The sequence below is a fragment of the Protopterus annectens genome, chromosome 2.part0 (genome assembly GCF_019279795.1).
Source record: "Protopterus annectens isolate FY-2018-M chromosome 2.part0, PAN1.0, whole genome shotgun sequence".
Taxonomy (NCBI): domain Eukaryota; kingdom Metazoa; phylum Chordata; order Ceratodontiformes; family Protopteridae; genus Protopterus; species Protopterus annectens.
Genome location: NC_056728.1, coordinates 1,940,299,336 through 1,940,321,580, shown reverse-complemented (window position 1 = coordinate 1,940,321,580; position 22,245 = coordinate 1,940,299,336). Strand labels below are relative to the sequence as shown.

At 37.5% G+C, this 22,245-nt stretch overlaps 1 protein-coding gene across 1 annotated transcript in view; it reads right to left on the bottom strand.

Annotated features, from left to right (window-relative positions):
- LOC122792903 (CUB and sushi domain-containing protein 1-like) overlaps positions 1–22,245 on the bottom strand; it is a 4,548,980-nt gene that overhangs the window by 1,296,965 nt on the left and 3,229,770 nt on the right. Inside the window, exon 40 of the mRNA XM_044060461.1 lies at positions 17,049–17,243. Coding sequence (XP_043916396.1) covers positions 17,049–17,243 — 195 coding nt within the window. The remainder of the gene's footprint in view (positions 1–17,048; positions 17,244–22,245) is intronic.

The window sequence follows — 22,245 nt, the reverse complement described above, 5'->3', positions numbered from 1 at the left end:
GTATGTCTGTAAAACAATGCATACCCCGTGCAAACGCACTTACACATGCTTACTGGTGTTAATGTATGCTTAAATCTTATTACTAGTGCCTTATTCATTATGACACTGACATTTCACTCTTCACTTTTAATTGTTATTTTGCAGGTTATACAGCGGACAGATGTCTTAATATGTTCATGTACAGATTACCAATGGTAAATATTATATGATCCAGTGGGATTCGGAACGGGAATATCTGTTCATTAGGCGGTTGCTCTAACCAATGCACTATTGCTGTGCTGCTTCATTTGCATATATACCCATATACCCATGACTCCTTGTTCCCCAAACACCCAACCCAATGCCTCCCTAACACCTTAGTCATAAATTCTCCAGCTGGATTTGCGTTGTATCCTCACCACTACACATTGGCCACTCCCTACTCCTGTAGACCCACCCCATCGGTTGACTTACTCCACGTATCCTCAGAACTCCCAAACTTTTAGTCCACAAACATTGGTGACATGAGCGACCAAAAGGACACTATTCACAATTTTTATGTTGTCCCATATGGGACACGCATGTCTTTATGTCAAGATTAGACTCTATACTTTATTACATCCTTACTCCAGTTAACATGACACTACAATAAATTAATAAGTATGACTATGTGGTAATGCCCACATTACACATGAGAGCCTAATTATGTACGTGTTTGGCGTATTTCCTTTACAAATAGACTGGTTTAGTAGTTGGCGTTGCCGTAGCTGGCAAATCACAGGAATGAGTCCATGTGTGAGAAAGTCCTCACATTTGTTTTTTCAGCACAGCATTGACTTGGGATATTGTACACACTTCTGCGTTTTAGCAGTTTTGCCCCTTCCCTCTTATGCACAACCTATTATTCTATCTACTGTCAAGGTTTGTAAGGGCACATTCATGTTATTTATGTCTGCAAATGGAATGAATGTGTTACAGAGAATGTACTTCTACGTATAGATGTCTGCATGTGTGTATGTATATATACTTATAACAATCTCACTGTCCTCCATGAGGTGATCCAATTAGAATGAGCCCATCCAACCCTGGCACGGCTGGATCCATAATTTCATACCCATAATTCCTCCACCCCACCCGAGTTCAACATACATGCATACTATCCATTGTCCAGTTGTTATCACAGCCATGACACCTCCACACATTGCCCTCTCCCAACCAAGCGTTAGGGGCCCCACACGTATGTTGTCCCAACCCATGTATTCTCAGGATCTCCCACCATTTAGTCCTTGAACATACCTGCCCTTGCTTGTGTAATGGCTGGATGGCCAAACATTCTATCAATTTTTGGGTAGTCCCACCAGGGTAGACAAGAAGACATAGCAGATCAGCAATGTTACTCCCACTGGTAATATCCTGCCTGTGGTGTGAGTAGCAGTGCTTTGCTCACTCCTGGCCAGCTGGATATGACATACGCTGACAGCACTATATAATACTGGGGTTGGTGTTGATTCCCTTTTCATTCCTTTTGTATGATTTATTGTTACGTCATTCATTCTTCATAGATATATATATATGTATGTGTGTGTGTGTGTGTGTGTGTGTGTGTGTGTGTGTGTGTGTGTGTGTGTGTGTGTGTGTGTGTGTGTGTATATATATATATATATATATATATATATATTATATATCTGTACATACTTATATACATTTCCCATGCTGGGCACTGCTTAGACCCACACAAGTGCACTCAGACTTGCTTACTGGTACTTATATATGTTTACTGCTGCTTATTTGTGTTTACACCTGCTTGCTAGTGCCTTATTCATTATGACAGTGCCACTTTGATTGAATGATATTTAGTTAAATATCTCATGCGATACTCTTATGTCAGTTTTACAGCAAAATGACATTCATTCCACATGGAAAATGATATGTGCTAGTGTTGGGCTTGAACCGTGAATGCCTGTTCGTTAGGCAGATGCCCTAAACACTACACTATTGACATTTACGTTGATTCCACATGTTTTTCTCTATTTGAATGTTTTTGATAAGTAAGCTACGCTCGGCGGAGGGCAGCGACACGCAAACATGCTATACTTTGCTTACACCTTCGATATTGCAGCAATTCAAATGTATAATAGGGACACGGGGAATCTAATTGTGAAAGTTCTAGGTATGGGGCTCAACATTCCATTATGTGCTTGAGTGTTTACTACTTCGATTTTATTTCACTGTTCGTGGACACTCTTTTATGGTTAGCATTTCGGTATCCACGGACACTGAATTACTGACTTACTATTAGAGGCGGGCTCTACTAGTAAACATAGTAGGTTGTGCAACTGTCGGGGCATGTTTACGTTTCCGTAGAGCACTTGTACATGACACCTGCAATCGCACACGTTTCCTGTGCACATCGAGGATGCGGCGGCACAACCTCATACATATTCATATGGCACTGCTGCACCATCTGTAATGAGGACACTCAGCGCAAGGCAAAAACCATCCTTCTGCCGAGCTTCTTGAATCCTGGGGTTTGTCTCCACCGTGCATGCTTGAATTATTTCATACTTGTTTTCATTATCCCTTTTTACGAAAGAACTTTCCTGTCATGTATTACTCTCTAATAAAAATAATTCCACAGTGCCCCTGAAAACCTTTTCTCTACAGGTTCAGATTGTGGATACTTGTTCATATTTATGTCAGATCCTTACCTTCACTCTAATAAATGTAAAAATATCTAGTTTTAAAAATATAAAAATACATATCTGTGCTTTGTAGAGAAACTCACTGTAGTGAAACATACGTATCAAACATATTGTTTTATATATACATGTAGATCTATCTATATATCCAGCGCTTTTTATATATATCTATATATATATATATATATATAAATATATATATATATATATATATAGTTATATAAATATATATATATATATATATATATATATAAATATATAAATATATATAAATATATATATATATATATATATATATATATGTATATATATATATATATATATATATATATATGTGTGTATGTATGCATATAGGGGTCTACTTCGTATTCCCAAAATCTCATCAACACCAAGACAAAAATTCCAAGAAAGCAACTGCGAATCGGGAAATACCGAATCACATAGGTTTACCCTGGGCAAGTAAACACTTACCCAACATGAGGACATATGACCTTTCTCCACTGTAGTGCAATCCTGGAGTTTCTACACATAGATAGGGTGGTGTAGGGGACATAGCCCCCCACCTATGTGTATTTTAAATAGTGCAGTGTGTCTTAGTGTTGTGTTGGACAAGTGTTTACTTCCCCTAGGTAAATTTACTCGGTTCGGTATTTCCTGGTTTGCACTTGTCATCTCAGGATTTTTAAGGGTAATTTGCATTTTGTCAAATGTCATCTCTTCAACAAATGTAGGGCATGTGGTTTAATGCAAATTGCACAGATCGGGTTAGGGTTGAGGGCAGTGTTAGGGTTAGGTTTAAGGTCAGCACCCATTACTAAGTGATGCAAGCAAGTGCAGATGAATTTCAGGGTGGTGTTGGGGGGAGTTTCAGTGTTAATATTGGCAATGAAAATAGTTTTCCATTATTATTGGCAATGAAAATAGTTTTCCATTATTGATATTTTTCATTTGATATTTTTTGTTTCTGTTATTGCGTATATTTGAACGTTGTCTGTGTTTTCATTTCAACATTAAATTAGTTTGCTCATTTACAGCAGAACCATATAATGGTTTAGGGCACCTAATCGAACAGACAGTGTCCCGATACCCAGTAGATAGACATCATAATTTTGAAGTAACAAATATGGTCATGTTCTCTGCATACTCTGCAGAGTGGACTAAACCAATAGCAAGTGTTTCTGCAGCAGGGGGTGCAGGCACCCCAACACCCTCCATGTGATCGTTGTACCCTCTACAGCCCATACTAATCACATATACTGATTCCATGATTGCACAATCCCCTGGAGAAAAGGACATTTTCACCTACTTGGTGATTATCAATCTCTCACACCTTTTGACCACCTGTCATGCGAACCAAATGGAGTCACTGTAGTGGGTGTCTGGGCACTGTCTGTTTGATTCAGTGCCCAGCATCCATATGTATCTATCTATATATATATATTTATGGATCAATGTCATAACACTGAATTAACACATCACCAACTCACATAACAGTGAGATGACATCAGTGAAAATTTAAAAGACGAACTCCTGGAATGGTGTATTTCCCCTCCGGGAAACTAACAACTTGGCCACCGATACGTAAAACTATATCTAAAGCAAATTAAACCCACTGAAGTGGGGGACTCACCCCCCCACACCCCACCTAAATATACCAACTCCGAGATTGCACTACAGTGGAGAAAAGAGCATAAATATATATATATATATATATATATATATATATATATATATATATATATATATATGTGTGTGTGTATATGTATATATATATATATATATATATATATATATATATATATATATATATATATATATATATATATATATAGGTATATGTATATACAGATATAAAAAAAAAAACAAGTACTCTCCGTGGTATCCCCGAAGTCTCAAAACAACCCACTAAACAATTATAGTGTGTCAAAAACAAAAGAGTGTAAGAAACTTCTCTGTGTGAAAGATTTTCAGTCCATATATCTCTAGTGAATCACTGTATATTAATCAGATCAGACAATAGTAGTAGAAGTAGCAAACAAATTCATCTTAAGTAAAAAAAAAAATAATAACAAATATATAACTGTACTGAATTACTAAATATTTGAAAGTAATCCAAGCAAGGCAGGTAGTCTGTTTCCATTCGAAAATCCTTTATTAAGTACACAGACAAGCGATTGAAGTAAAACAAAAACAGAGCTTGACATTCATCTGTTTTAACAAATGAAAGTGACTTCATAGCTGAATGTGACTATTCATTGCCTATTGCAATAGCATAGCAAACTACATTATGATCAAAAAGGATCTAAAAAATGAAGGAATCTGTTTATTCTCTGTTGACTGGGTTAGTCCCACTAGGCCAGCTGCATCTTTTCAGGGGTGACCTGAGGTGGTATTTATACTACTAAGGAAAAAGTTGGCCACAATATCATGGAACGTCTCCTTTTTGATAGGTGTTGCAGTCTTCTTAACAGCCACCTGAGCTACCATCTACTCGAGGGAACTCAGTTTGACATCTCATCTGAAGGATGGATATGAGTAAAAGCATTGTATAGGTTGAGAAAATGAAATGAATGGCATAGTTACCTCTTTGTTTTTTTTCTTTTAACCACAGTTGCTCTAAAATGTTAGCCATCTAAAGATTACTTAGTGATTATTACCCCCCATTTATTTTTTACAGATGTGAGTCTTTGCAGATGGAGGATCAGCTACAACTTTATGCAGGGATATTCCTCTCTTTGGACTTAGACAATCTTCTTTAACAGGTACAAGTACAAATGTCATATTACAAATACAAAAACAGTGTCTCTTTATACTCTGACTATGCAAAGGTAATGGTTCCAGAATTTGGATTGTTCATCTACAGCATATTGTTTACTAGGATCACTGTTGTAGAGACAGAACTTTTTTTCCCTAGGGGAAACATGCAGGTGTTATTTTTACTTCCTTCTACTCTTCAGCAAGTCCTTTATAGCCCTGGTCCCTACTCAAACCCAGGTTACCAGTGATACAGGAAGATGCCCTTATGGCACACCATGACTAATAGTCAGATGAACTGTGATGAGTAAGAAGTGAAATCAAGTTAACATCCTGGAGTGAAATCAAGTTAACATCCTAGTCACAAAGCCCAGCATTTGCTAAACTTTGGTAATATCAACATCCTGGAACAGTTGGTCCATTCTCCTACCAGGAGTACAAAGATCCTTGACCTTTTGCCCACGAACATGGGGCGGGGGTAGGGGGTTGACAATGTTCCTCACCCAATATAATATGTTCATTCATCAATCTGACCATAAGACAGTATTACTGGAAATAAAACTTAAATCCATTGATCCAGCGAAACCAAAAACCTTTAGAAACTATTCCAAGACTAATTTCGTTCTACTACTAAATTCCAACCACCCCAAACCCAGTAAACACCGCAGAAAACACAAAGCTATTTCCAAAATCTATGTACATATATTGAAAGTGGTAATAGCATGAGCTGTACTCACTTGTATTAAGAATAAGAGAAACTAAAAAGACAAGTCACCCTGGCTGATTCACAATATCAATTCATTATAAAACAAAAGAAAAAAAATCTTGTCCAAGAGTAGGAGGAACAAAGAGAATCATACTAAAAGCCCCCCTACCAATCTAAACAGACAGCTAAGAGGTTTAATAGTTCAAAGGCTAAATTTGAAGAGAAAAATATCATCTCAGGCAAAGGACAACCACAAATCTTTATACAGCTATGTCCATAACCTCAGAGGAAACACAATACACAGAACTTGATATAAAAGGTATCAACCACACTGGAGGGCATTGCCAATCTTTTGTCTGACAAGTTCAGCTCAACTTTTTCCCCCAACTTCTACCAATATTCCAAAAGACATACCACATAACATAAATCCCCAACTATTACCAGGGAACAGTTCATCACTGCACTAAAAAATTTTTCTAAAGCAAACTTCACCTTACTTAAGACAGAGGTGGTAAGTTTCACAGCCCCCACGCTAAAGGATAATGTTGCCCAAGATGCAGAAACCTTTACAAATGCACTCTTTGAGCACCTACAAGGATGCATGGATCATGCTATCCCTAGCAAAACCAAGTCTCACTCCTCTAAGAGAAGGAAACCAGTTTGTTGGACCCCTGCAATAAACAGGCTATACAATAGAAGGAGGAAACTAGTTCAGAAAAAAAAGCAAATCCCAAGAAGGAAAGACATCCCTGATCAGTATCAGTAAGAAACTGAGGTCCCTCATGAAATCATCCAAGGCAAACTTTGAAAGAAAAATAGCCAAGGATTCAAAAGATAACCACAAAGCCTTCTTTAGCTATGTTAAGTATCTAAGTCGCAACTCGCAGATATGCACTGAACTAGTGCAAAATAGCACAAAATATACTGAACCTACTGATATTGCCAACATCCTGGCAGATAGATTCAGTGCAAACTTCACCCCCCTCTCACCTCCAAAAGGGCCCACAACAATACTGGAAAAGTGTAGTGCCCCAAAAATCACAGATGCACAGGTGAAAACAGCCCTTTCAAAAGCCAAAAACACAGCATCAATGGGACCGGATGGTGTCCCAGGCTGCATCTTGCACGAACTACAGAATGAACTAACCCCCCACCTAAACACACTGTTCAACCTCAGCCTCTCCACAGGCTACGTGCCCATAGAATGGTGCACAGCAAAGGTTATTCCTCTCCACAAAGGAGGGGCCACAACTGACCCTGGTAACTATCGCCCCATAAGCCTGACTAGACAGGTCTGCAAGGCTATGGAGCGCATCATCATGGAACTCATTAACAAAGACATTGGGAACCTCCAAACACTTGACCCGACCCAGTTTGGCTTTGTTAAGGGCAGATCATGCTTACTAAACCTGGTTGACTTCTTCAAGACAGTCACCAAGGCCATAGAAGAAGGAAAGGTGGTTCACACAGCCTACCTTGACCTCGCCAAGGCTTTTGACACCATTCCCCACTCGGGTATTACAGAAAAACTCACCAGCCTGAACATAAACCACTACATCATGAGATGGGTTGCCAACTGATTCACAGACAGAACTCACACTGTAAGAATAGCGGGCTCCAGGTCCAACTTAAAACCAGTCACAAGTGGTGTCCCGCAAGGCTCGGTCCTGGGACCCCTACTGTTCAGCATATACTTCTCAGAAGTACAGGCAAACATAGGAGGACTATGGCTAACCAAGTTCACCAAAGACTGCAAACTGGGAGCCATAATTGACACTCCGGCTGACATGGACATCCTCCAAACGGCCTTACTGAGACGGACATCTGGTGTCTAAGTCATGGCCTCAAGTTAAATGCCAAAAAATGCATAGTCATCCCGTTTGGGAAAAGCAAAACACCCACAAATTACTACACAGGTGGCAGCCCACTTAATACAGAAGAGGTAATAAGAGATCTGGGGACCCAGGTAGATAGTAATCTCTCCTTTGACAATCATATTGCCAAAGTAGTTAGGAAATCCTTCTATGTGGCCCATCTAATTAGTAAAGGGTTCACATCTAGAAACAAAGAGGTTATAGTGCGCCTCTACTCGTCACTCATCAGACCCGTCATAGAGTACAATGCCCCATTTGGAATGTACCTCACAAGACACTTCCAACAGCTGGAAAGACCACAAAAGTACCTTACCAAGTGGATTACTGGTCTCAAACATATGTCCTATGCAGCCCAACTGAAAAAACTCCGGCTGTACTCAGTGGCATATCGCTTACTCAGAGGTGATCTCTGCCTGACTTACAAAGCCATGTCCAACTCAGAACTGATGGACATGCTCCACCTAAAGAAATCCAAGTCACTGTGAGCCATGCAATCTATATAGATATATATGGGATTAGTTAAAATGATCTGAATAGCATAAAATTAATAGGAAAAATATTGACGGAAAAATATCTATAAACTAAAAAACATCTCTAATGAACTAAACACAAAACAGCAACAAAACTGAAGTTTTATTGTGGAAGTATTTATGCCCTTTCCCTACTGTTTAGTGATCTCGGGGTTGTTATATATGATTATCAAGGGTTTGGGGGATACAACCCTCCCCCCCACACAGACACACACACACACACACACACTCAGATTGGTAGTACGGGGTCTTGCTTCATTGCAAAAATAAAAAAAAACATTGGCTTTGGGTGTGGTTAGATTTTTCTAATACCTTTATTAAATTATCATTTAAAACTTAGACAAACATATATAAGTATAAAACAAAATAAACATTAACACATTTCTATTATATAAATTATACAACACATATGTTCTTTTTTTATAATTATCATCTGTTCAGCATTATATGAATTGCTCTGTTCCTGCCTTCCTTTAAACCTCCCTCCTCCTCCTCCTCAAGATTATTCTGTATGTATCATTCCCACAATTCCCATTCCTTTCTATGCAATTTGCTCATTCCCTTTTCTAACGATCCCACTTCCTGTTATTTTATCTCTATTACAATATTCAGTACTTCATATACAGCTGGTTTAGACTTTCATTTCCTTTTTCTAGTACTTGTTTTTTTTTTTTGCAGCTACCAGAATTAAACTTAACAAGGCCTTACTATGTCTAGGCAATTCAGATTCTGTGTTAAAACTCAAAAGAAGCATTTCCTTAGTTTCACCCACTTGCTCATCTGATATTTCTGACAGAGTACTCTTATGGGAATTTTTAAAATTCGCCATCTCATTACACTCCCAAAATATATATTCCCAGTTACATTTTTCTTCTCCATCACACCTCCAGTATTTACCATGGACCTGAGAAAAAATTCTTTGAAGTCTGCTTAGGCTACAAAATATACAACTCCTACAGGTTTTAGATGTTTTTGTAGACGTGGGACCCATATGTATGTCCTCTCCTTGTGTCTTTATAAATTGCTTATCCAATCTCTCTCCTGAATCTTTTCTAATATCCTCTGATTGATTCTTAAAGTTATTGTGCGATATCATACATGCCCTATTAATGATCCCTTTTTAACAGCAGCTTCTGTTTTAGATTCAAATAATAACTCTACCAGAGCAGGACTTTCACTTAGGATTCCCCTAGCCCTTTCTCTTTGCCTATACTCTGATACCAGTCCCCTAAGTCTGCAGTCCAAATGTCTTCTTGGCCTCATCCTATTCTATTACCTTTCTCTCTCTAGTTATTTGCTCATAATACCATGGTTCCTTTGCCAGTTTTCCAGCACCATCTCACTCATTCTCTGTACCCCTGCTTCCAGTCATCCTTATTGGCAAAATTTCATTTCTCCATTCCTGTATTGACTTGGTTCTTAGAATACTTTTTGCTACTTTATGAATACATATTCTGAAAGGCACTTTATTGTTATACTCTTTAAGGATCAACATCTGAAATTCTGCTCCCTCCTTATTTCTTGAATTTCGCCTCTCCTTTATTATCATCCCTTTGCAAATTGAATTGAAACTTTCTGATTGTGTTATATATATATGAGCCTTAACTGTCTAACTCTAAAATATCCTCAAATCAGATAATCCTAAACCACTTTGTTCTGTCAGAAGGATCATCTTATCCCACTTAAGTCTTGCCCTCTTCCCCTTCCAAATAATTTCTGTCAACCCTTTAGTAATTACTGTCTACAACTTAATTAAAGACATTTTCAGTCCTTGTATCTTAATATCCGTATCCATAAACAAGAGCTTCCAGTCAGATGTGGGTCAATTCTGTTGATATTTTTTGTTACCTCTATAAAAATATCATTTAAGACACAGACACACATACATTGATATAAAAAAGTCATATTAGCATTTTTTAATTTACAGACATTATTCATTACAAGTTTTCTTTTTAACACCTGACTTTCAGACCAATATTATATAAATAACTCAGTTTCTGCATTCCCTTAAACCTCACTCGTCCTCCTTCTCCTCCAGCTGAACATTATTCTGCATGTATTTTTCCCATAATTTCGATTTGTTTATATGTGATTTGTACCCTCACTTTTCTAATTATCCCTCTTCCAGTTCTTTAATCTCTTTTACAATATTCAATACTTCAAATACTGTTAATTTATATCTTGATTTCCATTTTCTAGTGAATGATTTTTTTAGCCAGCCAACAAAATTCAACTTATTATGGCCTTACTATGTCTACACAATTCAGATCCTGTGTCGCAGCTCAAAATAATTATTTTCTTAGTAACATCAATTTACTCTCCTGATATCTCAGACAGAGTACTCTGCAGGGATTTTTTATTTTTAAATCTGCCAGCTCATTATACTCCCAAAAACATATTCCCAGTTATCTCTTTCTTCCCCAGCACACCATCAACATTAGCTATCTACCTGAAGAAAAATTATTTGAAGTCTGCATGGAGTATACAAACACTTATGTAGATACTTCAAAGCAAGAATCCTAAATCTTCTGAACTTTATTGCATACTTAGCAGCCCCATTGTTCTTCTGAAAATTGCTTTTTAAGTCTTTCTTCCCAATCTTTTTAATGTGTTCTGAATTATTCTTATAATTATGCATTATGTTATATGCCCCACTACTAATCCGCTTTTTAACAGCAGATTCTGTCCTAAATTTGACTAAAAGCTCTATCAGAGCAGGTCATTCACTTAGGACTCCCCTATCCCTTTCCTGTGCATATACTCTGGTATCAATCCCTGATAGGAAAGCAGTCTCATACCTGCATTCCAAACTTTTTTCCTTGGCCTCAACCTACTCTATTACCTTTTCCCTCTACAGTTTTTGGCTCCCAATACCTAGGCTCTTTTGCCAGGTTTCTCCAATAAATTCTACCCACCTCTTGCCTATTCTCTGTACACCTACTCACAGTCACCCCTATTGGCAACATATGTGTTCTCTATTCATGTGTTGTATTAGATCTTAGAATACTTTCTGCAACTTTATGAATATTATATTCTGTATGGCGGTTATTATTCTCCCTAAAGTTCACCATCCAAAATGGCTCTTTCCTTATTTCTTGAATGCCCCACCTACTTCATTATTATGCCTTTCCACTTTGAATTATAACCTTCTACATGTGTTATGTATAACAGCCTTAACTTTGTAGCTTTAAAATAACCCTTAAAGTCAGGTAATCCTAAACCACATTGTTCTATTGGGACAATACATTTATCCCATTTAACCCTTGTCATCTTTCTTTCACAGATAAATGCCTTCAACTCTTTATTAATTATTGTCTAGAACTCTCCCCGTGGTTGGTAAAAATATGCCTAACCTGTATATAAAACTAAAGAGACTAAAAATATTTTCACTGCTTGTATCTCACTATCCATATCCATAAACAAGAGCTTCCAGTTTCTCAGTTTTTGTATTATCTTTTTCTTAGTTTCTTCCCACATATCCTTAACTTCCATAGCAGGAGTCTATGTAATGTATACTCTTAAATATTTCTTATGGTGTTCCCATAAGAGCATTGCTGAACCAAGTCATGTATGGGTAGATAATTTACAGCTATAACCTTTGTTTGGTCTTCATTAATTTTATATCCTGAAATACCTGAAACTGTCTCAAAATGTTGCACACCACTGATATGTGTTTTTCTGGTTTTATCAAATACAAAAGAATATAAGAAAAAAACACTACAAACTCAAATTAACATCAGACAGCTGGAAAAATGTCAAAAGTTTTAATAACTTAGCACTTTCATCCCAAACAATTAAGGAACTTCTTCAGAGTTAAACAATAACTTTCTTTATGTTGTTAATAAATCCAACCAAATCAATAGTTAGTTAAAAATGCAAAAGGACTGTGAAAAGACTGATGGATTTAATAACCACCCTGTAGCATTTACTCAACAACCATCAAAAATACATAGTAAATACATAAAAAATCAATTCAGGCATTAAATATTAAAAATTAAAACAATGCCTCTTTTCTTAAATGCCATAAAAAATAATTCTTGGATGCAACCTTAAGCATTAATATGCTTAAAAATGCAGGTATTTATTTGTGAATCTAACTGTGGTGGTGGTGCTGCGGTAGTGTTGTCACCTCACAGTAAGACATTGTCCTGTTCGATTCTCAGCTAGAGCATCTTCTGTGTGGAGACATGTGTGAATGGGCGTACCTTCGTTGAAGGTTGTGCGTCAGAGCCGGCAACTCGGCACGTAAAAATCTACTGCCAATCATTAGCAGACCGGAGTTCTGCTGTGGTGACCCCTAACCAGGAAAAGCTGAAAGATACAACAACATGTGTAAGTACTTATGTCACTAACCACAGCTTTGAGTCTAAAAATGTGTGTGTAAAAATATGTATATATACTAAAATGTATAATATATAAAATAAAACTAAACATAGGTAAGCACGAGTATGTGCATCACAAATGTATTCCTTTATTTCAATAAACTTTAAATGGAAATATATCCATTCAAGCCCAGTTCTACACTTACATTAAGCCTTAACTCTCAAATTAATTCTTTGTATTCTAAAAAAATGATCTGTGTCCACTCCTCTTTCACATTCATTGACTCTATCTGTACTAAAGAATAAAAAGTTTTTAAATACATCACACTTGATAGTGTGCCTGTATAAAGCATTGATGGATTTCCCTGGCTTACGCCATACAGGTGTTCATAAATCCTGCCTTGATGTCTTGTAGTTTTTACTACATAATATAAGCTGGGAAGAACACACATGTGGCTAAATACACCACACTAGTAGAGTCACAATTATAAGATCCTGAGCAACCAATACTTCTATCAAGTCCATCTACACGTACATAAGGGCCATTGTTCACATATCTAGCATGTTTACATTTTCCACATGTTGCCATCTTCCTCGTGATGTGTTTGTTCATGTTGCCATCTTCCTCCTGATGTGTTTGTTCAACGTTTGTCCTTATTACTTTCTAAATAGTCCTTACTATTTTTGTTCCTTTATTGAAAGCAAGCAGAGGAAAATCACCCAGTTTCCATTTAAGCTCCTGGGTGATAGTCAAGTTTCAAGTATTTTGACAATCCTACTGACTAAAGGTGTTTTTCTGTTATAACTTATAACCATAGCCAAATTTTGACTCGGCATGCCTTGTACTCTGCTCCTTTGTGTGGTGGTTCTCTTTGTACACATTACTAAAATGGGACTAAACTTGGTGTTCTTCTCCTCCTAATAATTTCTGCTTTTGTTTCAATTAATAAACTATTTGTATAATCCATATTTAAGAACTCATGTATAACTTTGTCTAACAGTTACTTTTTTACCCAGCACTTTTATCTTAGTTTTTATTGGTACTCTGAAATAGCTATTGGATGTGTGTTGAAGCTTTCAATTAAATAAAAAAACATTCCTGCAAAATGTATTTTCTATCTAGTCTAGCCCCAAAATTTTAGCATAATGACTTAGACAGCAGAAAGTAGAAAGGGTTGTTACCAAACTTACAGAGCCTAAAACAAGAAAAATAACTAGAGATCCTGTTGAGGTTTTAGAGGTATTTCAGAAATTTTATAAAAAATTATATAAAGCAGAGAAATGTGAAAAATGAGAAAAGGGACACGTGGAAATAGTTATAAAAGATGTAATTATGTCAAAGTTAGAGGTAGATATGCCTCAACAACTAACAGCTAAGATGAGGAGATATGATAAATATGGTGATGTATAATCAATCTTTATGCTGACCACCTTAAAAAACTCCAGCTATACTCTGTCGCATATCGTCTACTCAGAGGCGATCTCTGCTTAACATACAAGGCCATGTCAAACCCAGAGCTGTTGGACATGCTACACTTAAAGAAATCTCAATCCCTCAGAGCTACACGCTCCAGGGATCTAAACCTTGTCATCACAATAAACAAAACATGTTGGAGGGATAGGTTCCTGACCCAGAGACTCCCCAGACTCTGGAATAGATTGCCCATACATGTCAAGCAGAGTGCCTCTTTAGACCTCTTCAACAGGAACCTTGACGATTGGATGGGAGAAAGGAAATTCACCCCAGGGATCACGTCAGTCGCCCTGCTAGACAGGGGTCCAGGAAAGTAAATAATGTGGGAAGAAATAGCCAGGGAATTGTTATGGCTAGGCTTGTATAGGCCCTAGGGCTGATAGCCTAGTACCAACCTATGAACCTATGAACCTATGAATATCTACAGTAACAGATGATATTCCTGTGGAAGTCTGTAAGTCAGGTGGGAAGAAAATGCTAAAGATCTAGAAGATTTTGTTTAACAGTTATATAAGGGGAGTGGGCTACAAATGAAACATATCCTAAAGAGGCATCGGCTGAGCCAATGACATTGATTGGGCAAACCCCCTCCTTTTCACTTATATGATTGTCTAGTTGAACTTGTGACTTTGAACAGAGTCATTATAACTCTATGTGCATCGTAGTAGTGAAGCAAGGATTTTATTCGATAGTTGTAATATTTAAATGAGTACTTGACAACAGTAAATCAGATCTGAAGAAGGCCAAAAGTTAAAAGTGCTCATCTCCTTTTAATTTATGTGTTTTTAAGTGTTTATGGGTTTCAAACAATTATATTTTGCTGTGCTATCACTTCTCATTTTGTAGATTTAACTTCTTGAAGTAGTGGTTTATCTGGATTTATTTTGTTAATTTTGGAGGAAAACTATGATGCCTGCATTATCTAAGGACCATAAAGACCCCTCAGACCCAGCTTCATACAGACGCATTTCTATTATACACCACAATTATAAAGTGTTTATGTCTATACTACCTTACAGAAAGGCAAAGCTTTTCCCAAGAGTCATAGATAGGGATCAATGTAGTTTTTTTGAGGTGAGGCAAACATTTGACATCATTAATAGAACAATGATGATCCAACAGAATGTAATAAAATACACTTCTGTTGGTGGGCCTTGATACAGAAAAGCATTTGAGTCGGATTTTATGAGTAGGGCAATGGAAACACTTGTATTCCCTGATGGAATAATAAGGTTAATTGAAGGCAAGAATTAAAGTGGGAGGATCCCTCTCTTTTAAGTTGTGTATGAACAGAGGAACTAGGGCTAAGGTGTCTTCTTTCCCCTTTGTTATTTGCTTTATATATAGAGTGCATGGTAAAGAAAAGAAGGCAGTCAAAAACATAAGCGTATAACTGGTATGATAATCAAGAAAAGTTGGCTTTATTTGCAGATATTATTTTGTGCCAGATAAATCCAGAAAAGGACATTGCAGTGCTGTGGGACATTTTGAGACAACTTCATGTCTTTTTGAGATAAAAAAGTCATGAAGATAAGATAAAGGCTATAGGCATAAATTAGGCACCCACACACAAAATGGCTCAGCAACACCCATATTAATGGGGACAGGATAAGGTGAAGTATTTAGGGTATACTGCTATGGCAGCTAAAGATATGTGGGAAGAGACTAAACAAAAGATAATACAAAAACTCAGAAACTGGAAGCTCTTGTTTATGGATGTGGACAGTAAGATACAAGCAATGAAAATATCTTTAGTCCATTTAATTTTATACACAGGTCAGGCATATTCTTATTAACCAGATGAGAGGTTGTGGAGAATAATTTATAAAGAATTGAATTCATTTATCTGGCAGGGGAAAAGGACAAGAGTTAAGTAGGATATGTTTATCCTTCTAATATGACAAGGATGTTTAGGATTACCTGATTTGAAGTGATATTTTAGAGCCACACAGTTAAGGCTCATATACATATACATGTAACACACAGATTTTTGATTAAATATGTTACTTATGGTTATGTTATTTACATCTCTTGCTAGATATAAGTCAATAAATACCAGTGTCCTAAACAGATAGATACACAGACAGAGACAGACAGGCAGATAAATAGATAGATAAAAAGACAGACAAGATAACCCTTGCTGGTATAAATGCTTGTCCTGAAATCATTACTGTACACATATCCTTTTAAAGGGAAACAAGTGTAATTTGTATTCATAACTTTCTGTGATGAATTCAGTACTCACCAAATGGAACAGATTAATACTGACAGTGAGTAACATTTTCTATTTAATCAACAAGTGAGATATTCTGTGAGGTAATGTAGGTTTCATTTATCCTTCCACTGTTGTGCAGTACATATCTGGCATTTAGGTATATATTGTCTGTTCCTATTTTTTATCTTATGCAAAAGGCTCTCTAATTATTATTATAAGTAGTAATAGTATCATCATCATCATCATCATCATCCTTATCATCATCATCATCATGTTTTTAGGCTCACAGCCACACTGCTGGACAGAAACATTAAAGCTCTTTGTTCTAAGGCAACATTAAGCTTAATAAAGTAAGACCACAGCTAGGAGTAAGAATAGAACTCAGTTATGGATCCATGGTTTTACAATGTCCTTTAATTACAGTTTCTTAATGCCATTATTGTTTGCATAAATTGCGTAGTAATCTGAGAAGCAGAAAAAAGAGATGATTGTTACCCTTGCAGATGGGCTTCTCATCTCCTCCACTCCATGTAGCATTGCTAGTGCACTGCATGTACCTCGGACCTTCCAAATAAAAGCCAGGATGACATCCAAGAAGTACTTTAGCTCCATATTCATACAGTGACCCAGATATGAGCCGCCAGGTAACGTGTTCGGATAACTGACTCTCAGTGCCAGGGCATGTCACAGCTGTAAACAGAGGAAATATTTAAAACAGCAGGTCTTTCAGCTGAACATTTCAAAGAATCAGACTACATATCATAATTATCAAAGAGAATAGTAATTTGTCACTTTGTTTTAATTTTCTGCTAGGTAATCAAAGACGTAAATGCAAACTTTGCATTTCTGCAATCTAGCAAGTCAGATATTCTCAACTCATCTCAGTTTAACTTTTATTAGAGTGTTTTTTTCTTTACAAGCCACTTAAAAAAAGCAATGAAATTCAAACAAGCAACTGGTACACATAATTAAGAAATGGAGATACTTTGCCAGAGATGGCCTGCATCTGTCTCACCTGGGCTTCAGGCTACTGGCAAAGGCTCTTTCCTCCCGTATAGTGCCTTTTTTAGGAAAAGTGATGAGGTTAAAACTACCAAAATAAACATTTCAACAAAACACAAATTAAAGGTCATGCTGCTAAACGCTAGGAGTCAAAACATGAAACTGCACTCATTGCAAGCATTCCTAATCCTGGAAAATGCTGACATATGTGCAGTCACAGAAACCTGGTTCAAAGCTGTGGAGAGCACCCCAGCCTTACCTGGTTATCCTTCCTATCATACATTCCGACCCCAAACTGTGAGCAGTAAAGCCAAAGGAGGTGGAGTTTCAATATACATTAAAGACATACACACCTCCAGGCTGGTCAAACAGAATGATGCACAGGAGACACTCCATGTACAGTTAACCATTGACAGGATCCCTATTCAAATCATAGCTAGCTAACGGCCCCCAAATCTGACTCAAAATACCTGATCCGCCTATTTGGACCTGTTCGAATCTATCAAGATTCAACCCTTTACCCTGATCATGGGCGACTAACTTCCCAAACATAAATTGGAAGACCTATTCATACCAGAACACAAATGTCCAGAGAGTCCTTGATTTTGTCAATGCAAATGCCTTGGAACAGCTAGTGGATACCCCCACAAGAGGTGACAATATCTTGGACTTGGTATGAACCAACATGAGTAACCACTGCAGCATCCCTATAGTATCATCCTTCCTGGTAAGATCCGACCATAAACTGGTCACTTTCAAAGTCACCATCTCCCCAACCCCCCCCCCTCCTAGTTAGGATCACAGATAAAAACTTCTCCAAAGCTGATTACAGCCTACTGAGGCATAGTATAAACAGCTTCCCAGTTCTCTCTTCCTCTGTAGGAAGGGCACCAATATCCAAAACTACACCAAAGCACTATATAAGCATTTATATAGATGCATGGAATCAGAAATACCCGATAGGACTAAATCATCCTCCACAAGGAAGAGTAAACCTGTCTGATGGACATCTGCAATAAATAAATTGTATAACAAAAGGAAAACATTGCTGTCTAAGACCAAGAAGGAGCAGGTGCACAATTGGAAGCAATGTCTCCTTAGCCTGAACAAGCAAATAAGAGCAATAGTGAAATCATCCAAAGCAAACATTGAGTCCAAATTGGCCACATCTACCAGAGACACCCATAAGGCCTTCTTCACATATGTCCACAATCTCAAAGGAAGCACCAAGATCTGTTTAGAACTGGTGGTCAAGCACACCACATATACAAATGTCATAGATATAGCAAACTTGCTGGCTGACAGATTCAGCAAAATCTTTACCACTCTGTCCCCCCGATCAGTAAATCAGGACATCCCCAGGACCTGCCCCCTTCTCCTTATATCTAGGGAAGAGGTCATCATTCCTCTCTCAAAGGCAAAAAAATACAGCCTCCATGGACGCGATAACATTCCAGTCTGCATCCTACATGAACTCAGGCAGGAACTTGCTGCCCCATAGCCACCCTATTCAACCAAAGCCTGAGTACTGGCTTTATCCCAGTTGAATGGAGGACAGCCACTGTCATCCCTTTATACAAAGGTAGAGCATCCACCAGTCTGGGAAATTATAAACCCATCAGCCAAACTAACCTGATCTGCAAGGCCATGGAATGGATTATCATGGATCTCAGTAACAAGGACATTGGCAACCTCCAAACACTTGATCGCACACAGTTTGGCTTTGTCCAGGAGAGGTCACATCTGCTAAATTTGGTCGACTTCTTTGAGATAGTCACCAAAGCCATGTAAGAGGGAAGACGGTGCACACCATCTACCTTGAACTGGCCAAAGCTTTTGACACTATTCCCCACTCAGGCATAATAGATAAACTCTCTCAACTAACTCCATATGTTACCAGATGGGTAGCAAACTGGCTCACTGACAGAACCCACCTAGTCAAAACAGGGGAAGCCACATGAAGCAGTATACCCGTAACAAGTGGCATACCCCTGGGTTCGTCTTGGGGCCTCTGTTATTTGGGGTATACTTTTCTGAGATGCAGGTCAAAACCAGTAGGTTATAGCTGACCTAGCTGGGTGCTGTCATCAATTCCCCTAGTGATGTGGACATCCTCCAAGAGGGTGTCACTCAGACAACTGACTGGTGCCAGAAACATGGCATCAAGCTGAATACCAAAAAAAGCATCATCATCCCCTTTGAGGAGAGTGATATCCCCACAAATTACCACATTAATAGCAATGTCCTAAGTTTGCAATCAGTTGTGAGGGATTTCGATACCCAGGTTGATAGGAACTTGATTAACCACCATGTTGCTTACGTTGTGCAGAAAGCCACCTACACAGCCCACCTCATAAGTAAGGGTAGCTCATCTAGGGACAAGGAGGTCATAACATCCATATTCTTTCTTTATAAAGCCCATTATTGAGTATGATGACCCTTTTGGCATGTACCTCACAAAGCATATGCAGCAGCTGGAGAGACCACAGAGGTTCTTCAACAGGAAAATCCAGGGCCTCAAATATCCACCACACAAATAGGCTAAAAGCCCTGTCCCTCTACTCAGTTTCATTTAGATTCCTTAGATGTGACCTCTGTCTGGCACACAAGGAGATCACGGACCCCACCTTGATGGGACTGCTGCATATCTGCAAGTCAAGCTCCACTCGTGTAACCCGCATATGAGGCCTTACCTGGTCTATGAGATCAACAAGACTTGTTTGCAGGACAGATTTGTGTCTCAGAGGCTCCCTCATCTATTGAATAGACTCCCTCTCCACATCAAGCAGAGCACCTCTTTACCCCTTGCAACTTGGATAACTGGATGGGAAACAGAAAATATACCCATGGGATTCCATCTGTGTCCCTGTTGGACAGGGTCATTGGGTGCTGATTTGTCTAAACATGGGCTAAACTCTTGGCTAGGCTTATAAGGGCCTCAGGGCCAATAGCCTAGCAACTTCCTATGATCCTATAAACAAAACAAATGCCACCACATAGATAAAAGAAAAACAAATAATCTTCTAGTACTTTTATAGTAGAGAACTACTTACCAAAAATGATAGCTATATTAAACAGAGAGCAGTAACACATGAGGCAGGCATGTAGGTTTAGCGTATATCCTGTGTTCAAGATGTTATAGAAGGGGTTTTTCTAAGGTCAGATGTATGGTTGGTATAAGGGTTAGGATTAGGTTTAGCAGGTATTAAGGTGGAGCAGGTGGGGTGAAGTTCCCTCTGTTCCATCTTACTAATTCCTGCTAGCCTTAATCCTAACACTGCCCCTATCCTCAATCATACTACACCCATTCTTAGAGAAAAAATCTTCAGCGACCCTACCACTATTCTGATGAAGTATGGTCGGTTTAATGGTAGTGTTAACAAATCAGAAGAGGACAGCTTGGGCCTCTTTCAATATGTTAAGTTTCAGTGTTTTCAATGTTCAATATACTTTTATTGATGTCCTGCAGGTCAATCTTTCTATACATTAGTCATTATATATATGTGTGTGTGTGTGTGTGTGTGTGTGTGTGTGTGTGTGTGTGTGTGTGTGTGTGTGTGTGTGTGTGTGTGTGTGTCTATATAAAACAATAAAAAAAAACAAGAGAATGTCTACAAAAGGTCAGTGCTGAAATGTATACCAAATGAAGAAACAACAAAGCATGAATACCAAGACTCTGGACATATACATTACCCTTCATCAGATCTAAATAAAACAGCATTCACACTGGTTAAAAGTAAGTTCCACAGCCAATTGTTAAGGAAGTAATATTGGGTTTCTTAACAAAACTATTTCTAGGACACTGAAAAATTCTTCCATGTTTAAAATCCATACAGTCCCTTTATAGTTTTCTCATCTTAGTATGTTTTAATTTCATGTTGAACATTGAAATATTAAAGTAAAGTTTATCTAGCTTAACAGTATAAAAATCACAAAAAACTTTGTCTCTTTATCAGCCTGTTTCAGTTCACCATGCAATATAAAGTTGTTCTCCACAGGTTTAAAATAATCCAATAACAGTCTAATAAAATTAAAACTGGTCTCAAGATTAATCATTTGCCATCTTTCTATTAATACAGGATGAGTATTACCAAAAGTAGGCATCACCATGACTCTTAGCACTCTCGGGATCACCTTGTAATGAACGCATGCTTCTAGATGATGCACCAGCATTTTAATTCAAGAACAACAAAAACTTAAAAAGGTTGTTATGTGGAAAATCTATAAATCATCATAAAATTTGATAGGATAAAATTGGAACTTATTTCTGTAGAAGCTGTACTACGTGTAAATATATTAATTTATTATACACACTAACGCACACATACACACACACACACACACACACATATATATATATATATATATATATATATATATATATATATATAAAATCTTAGTTGATATATATATATATATATATATATATATATATATATATATATATATATATATATAAAATCTTAGTTGATAGGTTTTATTCAGTCTATCACTGGTAAAAGTTTTACACCTACGTTGTATGCTGCCTGAAAGACAAAAAACGTAGTATATTTAGCATGCTGCCAGCGATGTTCTAGCTTCTATGTTGGTAAAGTCAACAGGCAACTTTAAGAACATATATCCAAGCATATAAGTAATATTAAATTAAAAGATGAGTAGAATTCATTATTTAAACATATAATGCTAAATA